General features: G+C 46.3%; 1 protein-coding gene across 4 annotated transcripts in view; it reads left to right on the top strand.

Annotated features, from left to right (window-relative positions):
- LOC146858391 (uncharacterized) overlaps positions 1-15,413 on the top strand; it is a 548,917-nt gene that overhangs the window by 266,310 nt on the left and 267,194 nt on the right. For all 4 annotated transcript variants that reach the window (XM_085649307.1, XM_085649305.1, XM_085649306.1 and 1 more), the window contains one exon: positions 871-1,010. In XM_085649307.1, the coding sequence (XP_085505433.1) occupies positions 871-1,010 (140 nt within the window). The remainder of the gene's footprint in view (positions 1-870; positions 1,011-15,413) is intronic.

Below are 15,413 nucleotides of genomic sequence, written 5' to 3'. Positions count from 1 at the left end.
ATAGTTTCTTATGGCAAGGTTGAGCTGAGCAAGATTAGAAGAATAAGGGTTTGTCTCAATATATTTTCAAGCTTTTTAGGGTTTTTCTTTCATCTTATAACGAGGCCTCTAATTGAGTACATTTCCCCACTAATATTCGTATAATTCCTACCACCAAACTAATACAAAATCCCCAGGTGACAGCCTTAAACCCCTCCCACTCCAGTATGAGAGGAGAGGCAGAACCCTTGTTCTCTGCAAAATAGGAATCAATATGGTCAAGCAAGAATTGTTGAAACACTGTATCATTCAGTACTGACAGCTGTAAACACCAGGTCGGGATCACCATCAATTGCCTTCCGCATGACAGCACAACTTGCAGTGGGTAATAGTTTGATAGTGATCGAACGCAGTAAACAGCCGCTACCCGCGAGTAGATATCTGGGGTGCCCACAAATGTGTCTGTTCTATAGTTACTATGGTGTTCTGGGAAGTAAAAGTAGTAGTCCCTCCGAAGCGGGAATTTCAAGTGCCGAAAATCTCCATGCTGCCAACCCTCAAGCCTTTAAGCCAGGCCCAGAGTGGTCGAGCTGCTGGGATGGCTGAATAATGTGGGAGCAGAAGCATAGAACGATCCAAACATGTATCAAGTACACAATTAGAATCTCCTCCCAACATTCAATGGTCAAGACAATATTAAATCTGGTCAGCCATTCAACCTTTCCTTGCCAGGGCTTGTTCTTGAACATAACAAGAAGTGCTCCAGTCAATGCGTGCTGAGAAATCATATTGTAATCCAGTTCTTACAAAGGCTGGTGCAAGTGTAATGGATGTATAGATTTGTATTTGCTCCCCCTGCAAAGCTTACCTCTCTGCTACCTCTCCCCAAAGGTTACCTTCAGATGAAGACTCTGCTGTATGTCTGGGATCAATATATCCTAGGGCTGGACCAGCCTGCCTACAACTGCCTTCCTTCCTTCGGTCTCGCCTTCATCATACTCCTTCGAGATCATCTGAAGGGCTGTCATTCGGTAGGTTTCTGATCTGAGATGCACATCGTGTAAATGCATGTAATCTATCCAGGAGGTGTAAGTTTCTTCTGCAGTGCATCAGATTCTGTTTTACTGATCTGCAAAAGTGAGGTACTATACTTTATTGTAGCCACTTGTGTTAATTTCCTCCTTCTGGTGATATAGAACCACCCATTATGTACCTAAGCTATCCTATCTTAGAGTGTCACATGTTCCCCTTCCTTCCTGCCTTTTTCCATCCTCCACGTAGGAAGTGGTGTCCAGTGTCCAGGCTGTGAACTTTGAAGACTTCTGCCGGGTCCTAGTTTCCTTACACCATGATATACCCCACCTCCTTAGACAAAAATGCCTAATCTCTAACATGACATCGTCCCCTTTCTTTAGGAAGGAAGATGCAATCTTTTCCCCTCATTTGGGAAGAAATCCTTTCGCAGTCTTTTCATGCACCTGGTCCTGCCAACTCGGTGTTCATTGAGTCATTTGAGTGTACCTGTTGCTTGGGGAGGTGTGGTGTTCATGTTTCTGTGCAAGCTCCAACTGATGTGACACATTGTGGCTTGTAGCTAGTGCTTGCATTAAGTTATCAAAATGTGGTGAGCTATTCTCAGTCTGGTAGAGAGTCTCCGAGTTAGACATTGTTTCCTGTGATTGTCCACCAGGGTTTCTTGACCTTGGTTGTGGAAACATTCTTTTGAATTTGAGGTGACTTATGATTGAGTTGATTCCTCACTACATTGTGATGGCCTGCTCCCTGAGTCCAACTGAGTAGTCTTTTCAGCAGACCATGAGAAAGTGTTCCATGGGTCTTTTTTGTTGGTGGCTTTGTGTCTGGCACACCTTGTGTGTCATGCTCCCTTCCCTCCGCTCTGGTACTAGTAGCTGATGAGTTTTACTTCGCTTTAACAGGCCCCTACCCATCCTCATCTGAGTCAGATAACTTTTGTTGATGTTGTCAGTGTGTATTTCATGCTTCCTCACTCCAGGTTATGTAAGTCTTTTTTGTATTCCTCTCATATGACATTGACCAGAGACTCTCCGGTCTCATGCTTTTTTGTATCTTTCTTGAGTGTATGTGTATGTTAATTTCATGTGCCTCTGCTTGAACTCTCCTCACATGTGTCTGTGATGCTGCATCCCACTCTCGTCGCCAGCTGTAATGTCCTAGTTAGGGGTGGGCGATAAATTCCGACCGCGCATGTTACGTGGAGTTCCATCCAAATTCTGCCAACCGCAGCATGGCACAGCTTTTGCTCACGTGCAGCTTGCCAATGGTAAGTTGGCGAGCTAGAATTGGCATCCCCTAGTGAGATTGTCAGGTGCTATGAGAGCACCCAGTGAGATATTCCCAATGCGGGTGATCACTACTGTTTACGGTGAGAAAGCTGCCACTCGAGTAGAAAGTCTACTCAAGTGGCAGCAAAGCCAACTCGAGTGGCAGTACCCTCTGGCGCGCTGCATGGTGCCATTTGCACTGATTTTTCAGAACGGAACAAGCTCCCGGTGCTAAAAATCATTGCAAGCTGCACAACGTGCCGATTTCCCTATTTTCCGGAACTCTGTGGCATCTTATAGAATTTTTATGCAACTCCACAGAATTTTGTGAGGTGAAACTCCACAAGTTCCACCCACCCCTAGTCTTAGTTTGCATGCAGACAGAAGACACACAGACAGATGTGCATACTCTGACTACTTTATTGGTAACACCCTCGTTATCACAGTTGTTTTTCTACATCTGGGGGAGCTTGTCTCTACCCATGTTTCTCTAAGCTATCCCATACTAGAGTGTGCCTTTTCCCATCCCCCACGCAGGAAGTGGTGTCTAGTGTCCTGGCATTGAACGTGGAAGGACTCTGTCTCCAGGGTCCAAATTTACTTACACCAGGGCAGCATTGAAAGTAATATTGAAAGATTTCAGGGAATACCTTTTGTTGTTGCAGTGAACATGAAAGGAAGCTAAAAGGGCACTGCTCAGAATTATTTACACAAATCGAATCATCTTCATTGGGATACTTCAGAGATAGCTACCCTAACATCGGGTAACTGCACTTCCTTTGAGCATTATAGAATAATAGTTTAAATTGCCAATCATGAGAGCATTGTCCTACAATTTAACATTTCAAAGAAACGTATTACCTCAGTGAATAACTATGGGCCTGATTCTGAGTTTGGTGGTGAGGAGCAGGAACGCCATGCCTCCGTCCCACTCCCACTCCGCCAAACCAGTGTGCACACCGCCCACCAGATTATGACTTTTTTTGTCACTGTTAGACGATTCTTTGGGAGTCCCACGGCGGTACCTATGAAATAGACACAGCAATAGGAATGTCAAAGACAGTACCTGTACAGCATGGACTGGTGCAGTCCATGACCTGCAGGTACTGGGGTGCATGCACACATGTGGGCACAACATGTGCCCCCCTGCATGCACACCATGGCCCTGAGGCAACAGAGGGTACTAAAGAGCCCCCTTTGTTTCCTCTCTGCCACAGTTTTCATGGAGTAGGAGCCACCATGAAAACCATGGCAGACAGGAAACTCGTGAGATGCTTAACAGGACTGTGGCGATCCTGCAAAACATATTGCAGCCTCAAGATCGCATTGCAGCGGTGCAATGGCGGTCCTACAGCCTTAGTTGTAATAGGGCGTCCGGAAGACCATCACCACCCCGCCACCGTAGTCTCATATTCAGGCCCTTAGTTCTGTTGAATTGTTATGATGTATGTGTATGTAGCAATTTGAGAATAATAGTGTGGCAAAAACTGATCATAATAATGCATTACTCCTTGTTTTGTATATAGGCCAGGAACTGGGTCTGTCACAAATTGTTACCAACTGGGTCTTATGCCTATAGAGTTGCAATTGAATAAAATGGCATACACACCTAGGGGAATTACTAAGGAAGTGAGGCAAGTATGTCCCTGTACCAATTCACCATTACGCTGAATATTCTAAAGATTTATTAAGGCTGATTAGTCAAACCATAAAATGATGCAGGATAAAGGGTGGGCTGGATTGGATTGCAGTACAGAAAACGCTGCTCTATCCTGTTAATTAAAAATTAATCAGTACTGAACACCAGCAAAAGTATGCAGAAGAGGGAAAACCTGAAGAAAAACCTGAAGAAAAACGTTGTCTTGGATAAGAGGAAAAGAGGTCCACCTTACGGGAGCTGGCTGGATTTTTCAAGGGTAATCTGAAAACCTCATCCATTTGGTAGAGCAAAAAGGATACATCCCCAAAATAGAAATTGCTGTCATCAATCAGAAGCCCATCCTAAAAGGGAGTACACATTTGAGGTCAATTAGAGGGACTCCTTAAGAGTGACACTCAAATGCCCTCAATGCTGACGTTATTATTTCTGGAAAGTCACTCTCACTTGTGTTTTCCACCCACCAAGGTCTCCAACACTCTACTCAGCATTGGTCATAAGCTGTTCAGCTGCTACTGTAAGCACTGCAGCTTGTGTGTGAGTGCGACAACATCTGTGCCAACTCCTCAATACTTAACTTCAGTGCAACAGACCTGCCAAGTGTCCTCCGCTTCTGGAGTCTTCATAATTTCTCTTGGCGCTGGGTATGCAAATGAAGCCCGCCCAAAGAGAGCTTTACATATTTATCAAGCTTACATTATTTTTTTATCTTCGTTTCACATGACAGACACCACAGCTCATATTGATTTGTAGAATTTGCAGCAGCCATATGTATCACCAATGTTTGTGACGCAACTCAGAAGGACTTTCTAAAATAGAAAAGAGCTCATAGCAAATCATATACCATGCAAGCATTACACACAATCTTTGCCTATACTACCTGATGCTAAGATGGCCTCTGCAGGTGAAGTATGGAAATAACATTTAACAAATGAATCCTCTCACCCAGAGATCCACCTAGAACCCGGAACAGCAAGCTTACCCCCAGAGGTTTAACTAAGAATGACGAATTCGTCCTTACAGCATGGCAATCTTGCCATACAATAACCACACAAAAGGGGACGGGAGGAATGCTTGTAAATAGTCTAACCACTGGCAATCACTCAGGGTGGCTTTTCAGTCTATCGTTTATCGCCCACGATGCCACTCTAGAAAGAGGCCCACTTTATCTTATGCAAATCTGTTCTGACCCTACTCCTCATGGGACAATCCATCTGAACTGCCAGGCAAGCTAGACCGCAGGTGCTCTCAGAGCCACGCTATGTGTTTTGGGGTTATGAAGCTGCCCTGGGGTGCAGACAGCAGGTTAAATCTTCAGGCATGCGGATACCTAACAGACGTCAGGAACAAACTACTCACCTCAAACCTTGTCCCCACTCTAGTTTCACCCAATTATCCAGGTAGGTTCACAGCCTACCTGAAAGAGCAACCTAACAAAGGCAACTGGTCTCAGCAGTGGCATTTCCAATCAAGCTGATGCAGTAATAGAAGTAGGACTGATGGGCATGGCTTTGGGGGAAGGGGCGGGTCAAAGGACAGATAATGCAGGAGTATTGTTTGGCACGCACAAACCTAATGAAAATGAGGCCAGCCTGCCAGCCTCTTGTAGTTTGCTTTGTCTCATGCTACAGTTTCGAGTCTGAGGTCTACAGTTTGCTATGGTTTGTCTTGTTTCAAGTCTTCTGTTATCTTTATCTCTAAGCTCACTGTCACCTGCTTTACATGACTCTTGTTTGGAGTCCTTTATAGGTCTCACCTAAGACAACACATATGCGCTGTCACTTGAGATACATTTTGTTAACTATAAGAAACATGGAGTCTGCCTATTGCTTTTTTTGTTGAAATCTCTTTATTAAGTTTCGGTACAAAACAGCAGTTAGCAACACAGGCCATTAACAAACCACATTGGGAGTCCTCCCATTGCTTACCATTCGTTGGCTTCATTGTCAATCTTGTTTGCTCTCTCCTAATTGGCTAGCATATGGCAATTTCACTCCCTCTTTGTGTAAGTGGCACATGGACCAAATATTAATTGCTACATTCTGATTAGTTTCCTTCTCCTGCATAAGCTGTCAATGAGGTACTATTTTTTCTTCTTCTCTTGTCATGTTGCTTCTTCCCTCCCACCCCCATTGCCTGTGTTGTTTCTTTCCTCCTACTTCCTTGTCTGTGTTGCGTCTTCCCTCCCACCCCTTGTCCGTGTTGCTTCTTCCCTCCAACCCCCGTCCATGTTTCTTCTTCCCTCCCACCCTGTCTGTGTTTCTTCTTCCCTCCCACTCCCCTTGTCCATTTTTCTTCTTCCCTCCCACCTCCCTTGTCCGTGTTTCATCTTCGTGTCCGTGTCTCTTCTTCCCTACCACCCCATCCGTGTTTCTTCTTCCCTACCACCCCCATCCGTGTTTCTTCTTCACTCCCACTCCCCTTGTCCATGTTTCTTCTTCCCTACCACTCCCCTTGTCCATGTTCCTTCTTACCTTCCACCCCCCCTTGTCCGTATTGCTTCTTCCCTCCTACACCCTTGTCCTTGTTGCTTCTTCCCTCTCACACCTGTATTGTCTGTGTCACTACTTTCCTTTCAGTTCCTACATCCCGTTGTTTTATTGCTTCTTCTCTCCCTCCAGTTGTCTGTGGTGCGTCTTACCTCACACCTCCTACCCTCCCATTATTTGTGATGCCATAAGAAAAAAAAAGCGCTATGAGGCAACCAACACTAGCCACATCACATCACTCTTTTTTTACCCTCCCTTGCTCATGTTGCTTGTTCTCTCCATATTGCCCACACGCAAGAGCTATAGGAAAGATAAGTGCAATGATGTCCAGCGAGGGCCATGTCATAGCGTTTTTAGGTCTCACTGAGTCAGTGAGCATGCGCTGCTCGGAGAGACATTTAGTAGGTGAGTTTTCAAAGTGCTGCTGGCTGGCGACAAGCTTGCGTTCACCCGAGCATGCACGCGCACAGCCGACAGGTTTGCAATATGTACAGCCGCGATCACTTTCGCGCACGCAGCCTACTTTCACTTTTCCCATCGCGCGCAACACTCGCGTCCACTTTTTGTCCACTCCTTGTCTTCTCAAGAGGTGTTACTGTCTCCCTTTCACCATCTAACAATGAAAACACCCAAACAGGATACATTTTAGTGCTCGCTGTTCTTTCCTTTCCTTGTCGCCAATATTATGAAGTACATGCCTTCATACTTCTTGTTACTCTCTGGCACTCTGGAAATATCTGACGGGTAAAAATAAGTGCCAGACCGGTCCCCAAACATGTGTGCTGGTCGGCTCATATTAAGCACCGCTGAGTTATCCCTGTACAGCGACGAGTGCACCACGGGCTCGGCAGCCAGCAATGAGGGTGTCGTTTTAGTGGCGCGATGCATGAGGCAGTATTCATGCTTGGGTCAGCTCCAGCACAGATGCTCTGCTTACTCCTCTCTCCCAATCCTGGTTATTTCCCACACCCCTCTCACCATCTCTTGTCCTGCCCTCCATCCCACCCCCTATCTGCTCCTCTTGTCATTATGGCGGCCCCCAGAAAGCACTAGCTTGTGTTATTTCTTCATTTATCCTGTCACTTGACCCGGGTGAGGCACAGGTAGGAGCCCTTTAAGTACAGCAGCTTCATCGGCTGCTGACCACAGGCCACGTGACCTGTGAGGGCAGAAATAAAGACCAGCTGCTGGATGACTCAGCAGTGAGGGACCAGAGCCCTTAAAGAGACTGAGATCCATGGGGTCCGGATAGAAGCGCACCAGGCGAAGATACAAAGAGTTCCTGAGAGTTTCAGAACATTGTGCTGCAGCATACATTGTGTTGTGTCATACAGTGCACACTCATGAGTGTCATTCTTTATACAAATCTGTAAGATTGTAGGAGCCGCACCACACTAAGGTGACGTGATCTGTATCCCCTCACCAGTCATGTGAGCCAATCCACTCCTAGAGGTGGCACCCCTGTACCCAGTGCAGGGACTGAGATACAAAGGCTTTCATTGGTGTTACAGCCACACTGACACTCAGTGGGTGCTTTAAAGCATGCACTGTAGTGCTTCAGCATGGCGTGTGACCAAGGTACCATGGCAGAGCTTCTACAACACATATGTCAACAGGTGGTCGATTGTGACGCCCCCTTAACAGGGAAGAGCATTGGCACCCCCAGCTTCTAGCTACGTAGCGGCTCTGAAGCCCTTCAGGTGCATGCTGCCAGGAACACCGCCTCTATAACCACAAAGCAACCTGCAGCACACTCTCTGCCCCATAAGCTGCCTGCTGCTTTCCGTAACTCCCCTTGTGACATGATTTCTACAGGGCCCCTTTACACTACTCTCGCCTGGTCCCTTTTGACACAATCTACCCTATTCCCTTTTCAAGTGCTCTCTCGTAGTCCCTTTTGGCATACTCTCCCCTGCTCCTTTTGACGTCCTTTTCCTGGTTACATCCTACATACTCTCGCTGGTCTCTTTGATACGCTCTACTAGGTCATTTAATATACTCTCTTTGGCCCATTTTATATATGGGCTCAACACTGCCACATTTCCATACTTGCCTAGTCACTTCTTCTGTACTTATTCTTCATGGTTCCTTCGCTCACTTTTGTGTGCTACCCAGTCCCCTTTTATATGCTGTCCCTGCCCCCTTTGATCATTGATCCCTCATAATATATACTCCTGACTGTCAGGTTTATATACCTCCTGTCTCCTTTCATATGCCCTCTGTGGTTCATTGGATGTACTCCTCCTAGTTGTGACGTATACAAGCTTCAGCTCTCTATTGAAACACAGACCCTGGTTCTTTCATGGCAACCCCTGCCTAGTGCACTCTGGTCCTCCTACTGGGCCTTCTGGCATAACCCCACTTATTAAAATGAACAATTTCCCGTTCCCAGGCCCGTCCCAGGCCCGTCCCAGGCCCGTCCCAGGGTGGGATGGATGGTACCTTCATCTTCATGAGGCTTGTTTACTTTGCTTCACATGTCATGTGCCTGCAGTTTGGCAGACACTTTTTATTTAGTGTGCAGTTCATATATTTTTTTAATGGATACAATTTGGGCTTGATATAACCCTACACATATTCAAGAAATTAGCTATAATTGAACCACCCAGGATAATGTACTGCATGGCTAAATACTTATAAGGTCCCAAAGGCGAGACCTATTGGCTATGCCAATGCTTGTTTTCAATCTTTCAGCCATTCTGCAGAGCAGCCACTCTGGCGTACAACAAGGCTAAAAGACATTGACAACACCAGTAGTTCTCGCATAGGGAAGACCTATTGGCTTTGCCATTGCTTGGCAGCAAAGCCAACTCGAGTGGCAGTACTCTCTGGCGCGCTGCATGGTGCCATTTGCACTGATTTTTCAGAACGGAACAAGCTCCGGGTGCTAAAAATCATTGCAAGCTGCACAACGTGCCGATTTCCCTATTTTCCGGAACTCTGTGGCATCTTATAGAATTTTTATGCAACTCCACAGAATTTTGTGAAGTGAAACTCCACAAGTTCCACCCACCCCTAGTCTTAGTTTGCATGCAGACAGAAGACACACAGACAGATGTGCATACTCTGACTGCTTTACTGGTAACACCCTCGTTATCACAGTTGTTTTTCTACATCTGGGGGAGCTTGTCTCTACCCATGTTTCTCTAAGCTATCCCATACTAGAGTGTGCCTTTTCCCATCCCCCACGCAGGAAGTGGTGTCTAGTGTCCTGGCATTGAACGTGGAAGGACTCTGTCTCCAGGGTCCAAATTTACTTACACCAGGGCAGCATTGAAAGTAATATTGAAAGATTTCAGGGAATACCTTTTGTTGTTGCAGTGAACATGAAAGGAAGCTAAAAGGGCACTGCTCAGAATTATTTACACAAATCGAATCATCTTCATTGGGATACTTCAGAGATAGCTACCCTAACATCGGGTAACTGCACTTCCTTTGAGCATTATAGAATAATAGTTTAAATTGCCAATCATGAGAGCATTGTCCTACAATTTAACATTTCAAAGAAACGTATTACCTCAGTGAATAACTATGGGCGTGATTATGAGTTTGGTGGTGAGGAGCAGGAACGCCATGCCTCCGTCCCACTCCCACTCCGCCAAACCAGTGTGCACACCGCCCACCAGATTATGACTTTTTTTGTCACTGTTAGACGATTCTTTGGGAGTCCCACGGCGGTACCTATGAAATAGACACAGCAATAGGAATGTCAAAGACAGTACCTGTACAGCATGGACTGGTGCAGTCCTTGACCTGCAGGTACTGGGGTGCATGCACACATGTGGGCACAACATGTGCCCCCCTGCATGCACACCATGGCCCTGAGGCAACAGAGGGTACTAAAGAGCCCCCTTTGTTTCCTCTATGCCACAGTTTTCATGGAGTAGGAGCCACCATGAAAACCATGGCAGACAGGAAACACGTGATATTCTTAACAGGACTGTGGCGATCCTGCAAAACATATTGCAGCCTCAAGATCGCATTGCAGCGGTGCAATGGCGGTCCTACAGCCTTAGTTGTAATAGGGCGTCTGGAAGACCATCACCACCCCGCCACCGTAGTCTCATATTCAGGCCCTTTGTTCTGTTGAATTGTTATGATGTATGTGTAAATAGCAATTTGAGAATAATAGTGTGGCAAAAACTGATCATAATAATGCATTACTCCTTGTTTTGTATATAGGCCAGGAACTGGGTCTGTCACAAATTGTTACCAACTGGGTCTTATGCCTATAGATTTGCAATTGAATACAATGGCATACACACCTAGGGGAATTACTAAGGAAGTGAGGCAAGTATGTCCCTGTACCAATTCACCATTACGCTGAATATACTAAAGATTTATTAAGGCTGATTAGTCAAACCATAAAATGATGCAGGATAAAGGGTGGGCTGGATTAGATTGCAGTACAGAAAACGCTGCTCTATCCTGTTAATTAAAAATTAATCAGTACTGAACACCAGCAAAAGTATGCAGAAGAGGGAAAACCTGAAGAAAAACCTGAAGAAAAACGTTGTCTTGGATAAGAGGAAAGAGGTCCACCTTACGGGAGCTGGCTGGATTTTTCAAGGGTAATCTGAAAACCTCATCCATTTGGTAGAGCAAAAAGGATACATCCCCAAAACAGAAATTGCTGTCATCAATCAGAAGCCCATCCTAAAAGGGAGTACACATTTGAGGTCAATTAGAGGGACTCCTTAAGAGTGACACTCAAATGCCCTCAATGCTGACGTTATTATTTCTGGAAAGTCACTCTCACTTGTGTTTTCCACCCACCAAGGTCTCCAACACTCTACTCAGCATTGGTCATAAGCTGTTCAGCTGCTACTGTAAGCACTGCAGCTTGTGTGTGAGTGCGACAACATCTGTGCCAACTCCTCAATACTTAACTTCAGTGCAACAGACCTGCCAAGTGTCCTCCGCTTCTGGAGTCTTCATAATTTCTCTTGGCGCTGGGTATGCAAATGAAGCCCGCCCAAAGAGAGCTTTACATATTTATCAAGCTTACATTATTTTTTTTATCTTCGTTTCACATGACAGACACCACAGCTCATATTGATTTGTAGAATTTGCAGCAGGCCTCAATATGTGCCTGAAGAGCCATATGTATCACCAATGTTTGTGACGCAACTCAGAAGGACTTTCTAAAATAGAAAAGAGCTCATAGCAAATCATATACCATGCAAGCATTACACACAATCTGGCCGCTTGTTATTTCAGCCAGAGAAGTGACTACCAAGTACACAGCTCTAGTTGTTTGCCTATACTACCTGATGCTAAGATGGCCTCTGCAGGTGAAGTATGGAAATAACATTTAACAAATGAATCCTCTCACCCAGAGATCCACCTAAAACCCGGAACAGCAAGCTTACCCCCAGAGGTTTAACTAAGAATGACGAATTCGTCCTTACAGCATGGCAATCTTGCCATACAATAACCACACAAAAGGGGACGGGAGGAATGCTCGTAAATAGTCTAACCACTGGCAATCACTCAGGGTGGCTTTTCAGTCTATCGTTTATCGCCCACGATGCCACTCTAGAAAGAGGCCCACTTTATCTTATGCAAATCTGTTCTGACCCTACTCCTCCTGGGACAATCCATCTGAACTGCCAGGCAAGCCAGACCGCAGGTGCTCTCAGAGCCACGCTATGTGTTTTGGGGTTATGAAGCTGCCCTGGGGTGCAGACAGCAGGTTAAATCTTCAGGCATGCGGATACCTAACAGACGTCAGGAACAAACTACTCACCTCAAACCTTGTCCCCACTCTAGTTTCACCCAATTATCCAAGTAGGTTCACAGCCTACCTGAAAGAGCAACCTAACAAAGGCAACTGGTCTCAGCAGTGGCATTTCCAATCAAGCTGATGCAGTAATAGAAGTAGGACTGATGGGCATGGCTTTGGGGGAAGGGGCGGGTCAAAGGACAGATAATGCAGGAGTATTGTTTGGCACGCACAAACCTAATGAAAATGAGGCCAGCCTGCCAGCCTCTTGTAGTTTGCTTTGTCTCATGCTACAGTTTCGAGTCTGAGGTCTACAGTTTGCTATGGTTTGTCTTGTTTCAAGTCTTCTGTTATCTTTATCTCTAAGCTCACGGTCACCTGTTTTACATGACTCTTGTTTGGAGTCCTTTATAGGTCTCACCTAAGACAACACATATGCGCTGTCACTTGAGATACATTTTGTTAACTATAAGAAACATGGAGTCTGCCTATTGCTTTTTTTGTTGAAATCTCTTTATTAAGTTTCGGTACAAAACAGCAGTTAGCAACACAGGCCATTAACAAACCACATTGGGAGTCCTCCCATTGCTTACCATTCGTTGGCTTCATTGTCAATCTTGTTTGCTCTCTCCTAATTGGCTAGCATATGGCAATTTCACTCCCTCTTTGTGTAAGTGGCACATGGACCAAATATTAATTGCTACATTCTGATTAGTTTCCTTCTCCTGCATAAGCTGTCAATGAGGTACTATTTTTTCTTCTTCTCTTGTCATGTTGCTTCTTCCCTCCCACCCCCATTGCCTGTGTTGTTTCTTTCCTCCTGCTTCCTTGTCTGTGTTGCGTCTTCCCTCCCACCCCTTGTCCGTGTTGCTTCTTCCCTCCAACCCCCGTCCATGTTTCTTCTTCCCTCCCACCCTGTCTGTGTTTCTTCTTCCCTCCCACTCCCCTTGTCCATTTTTCTTCTTCCCTCCCACCTCCCTTGTCCGTGTTTCATCTTCGTGTCCGTGTCTCTTCTTCCCTACCACCCCATCCGTGTTTCTTCTTCCCTACCACCCCATCCGTGTTTCTTCTTCACTCCCACTCCCCTTGTCCATGTTTCTTCTTCCCTACCACTCCCCTTGTCCATGTTCCTTCTTACCTTCCACCCCCCCTTGTCCGTATTGCTTCTTCCCTCCTACACCCTTGTCCTTGTTGCTTCTTCCCTCTCACACCTGTATTGTCTGTGTCACTACTTTCCTTTCAGTTCCTACATCCCGTTGTTTTATTGCTTCTTCTCTCCCTCCAGTTGTCTGTGGTGCTTCTTACCTCACACCTCCTACCCTCCCATTATTTGTGATGCCATAAGAAAAAAAAAGCGCTATGAGGCAACCAACACTAGCCACATCACATCACTCTTTTTTTACCCTCCCTTGCTCATGTTGCTTGTTCTCTCCATATTGCCCACACGCAAGAGCTATAGGAAAGATAAGTGCAATGACGTCCAGCGAGGGCCATGTCATAGCGTTTTTAGGTCTCACTGAGTCAGCGTGCATGCGCTGCTCGGAGAGACATTTAGTAGGTGAGTTTTCAAAGTGCTGCTGGCTGGCGACAAGCTTGCGTTCACGCGAGCATGCACGCGCACAGCCGACAGCTTTGCAATATGTACAGCCGCGATCACTTTCGCGCACGCAGCCTACTTTCACTTTTCCCATCGCGCGCAACACTCGCGTCCACTTTTTGTCCACTCCTTGTCTTCTCAAGAGGTGTTACTGTCTCCCTTTCACCATCTAACAATTAAGACATCCAAACAGGATACATTTTAGTGCTCGCTGTTCTTTCCTTTCCTTGTCGCCAATATTATGAAGTACATGCCTTCATACTTCTTGTTACTCTCTGGCACTCTGGAAATATCTGACGGGTAAAAATAAGTGCCAGACCGGTCCCCAAACATGTGTGCTGGTCGGCTCATATTAAGCACCGCTGAGTTATCCCTGTACAGCGACGAGTGCACCATGGGCTCGGCAGCCAGCAATGAGGGTGTCGTTTTAGTGGCGCGATGCATGAGGCAGTATTCATGCTTGGGTCAGCTCCAGCACAGATGCTCTGCTTACTCCTCTCTCCCAATCCTGGTTATTTCCCACACCCCTCTCACCATCTCTTGTCCTGCCCTCCATCCCACCCCCTATCTGCTCCTCTTGTCATTATGGCGGCCCCCAGAAAGCACTAGCTTGTGTTATTTCTTCATTTATCCTGTCACTTGACCCGGGTGAGGCACAGGTAGGAGCCCTTTAAGTACAGCAGCTTCATCGGCTGCTGACCACAGGCCACGTGACCTGTGAGGGCAGAAATAAAGACCAGCTGCTGGATGACTCAGCAGTGAGGGACCAGAGCCCTTAAAGAGACTGAGATCCATGGGGTCCGGATAGAAGCGCACCAGGCGAAGATACAAAGAGTTCCTGAGAGTTTCAGAACATTGTGCTGCAGCATATATTGTGTTGTGTCATACAGTGCACACTCATGAGTGTCATTCTTTATACAAATCTGTAAGATTGTAGGAGCCGCACCACACTAAGGTGACGTGATCTGTATCCCCTCACCAGTCATGTGAGCCAATCCACTCCTAGAGGTGGCACCCCTGTACCCAGTGCAGGGACTGAGATACAAAGGCTTTCATTGGTGTTACAGCCACACTGACACTCAGTGGGTGCTTTAAAGCATGCACTGTAGTGCTTCAGCATGGCGTGTGACCAAGGTACCATGGCAGAGCTTCTACAACACATATGTCAACAGGTGGTCGATTGTGACGCCCCCTTAACAGGGAAGAGCATTGGCACCCCCAGCTTCTAGCTACGTAGCGGCTCTGAAGCCCTTTAGGTGCATGCTGCCAGGAACACCGCCTCTATAACCACAAAGCAACCTGCAGCACACTCTCTGCCCCATAAGCTGCCTGCTGCTTTCCGTAACTCCCCTTGTGACATGATTTCTACAGGGCCCCTTTACACTACTCTCGCCTGGTCCCTTTTGACACAATCTACCCTATTCCCTTTTCAAGTGCTCTCTCGTAGTCCCTTTTGGCATACTCTCCCCTGCTCCTTTTGACGTCCTTTTCCTGGTTACATCCTACATACTCTCGCTGGTCTCTTTGATACGCTCTACTAGGTCATTTAATATACTCTCTTTGGCCCATTTTATATATGGGCTCAACACTGCCACATTTCCATACTTGCCTAGTCACTTCTTCTGTACTTATTCTTCATGGTTCCTTCGCTCACTTTTGTGTG

Source organism: Triturus cristatus, chromosome 3_2, assembly GCF_964204655.1.
Source record: "Triturus cristatus chromosome 3_2, aTriCri1.1, whole genome shotgun sequence".
Taxonomy (NCBI): domain Eukaryota; kingdom Metazoa; phylum Chordata; class Amphibia; order Caudata; family Salamandridae; genus Triturus; species Triturus cristatus.
Note: the sequence above shows the minus strand (reverse complement) of the source record. Positions and strands in the feature narration are given on the sequence as shown.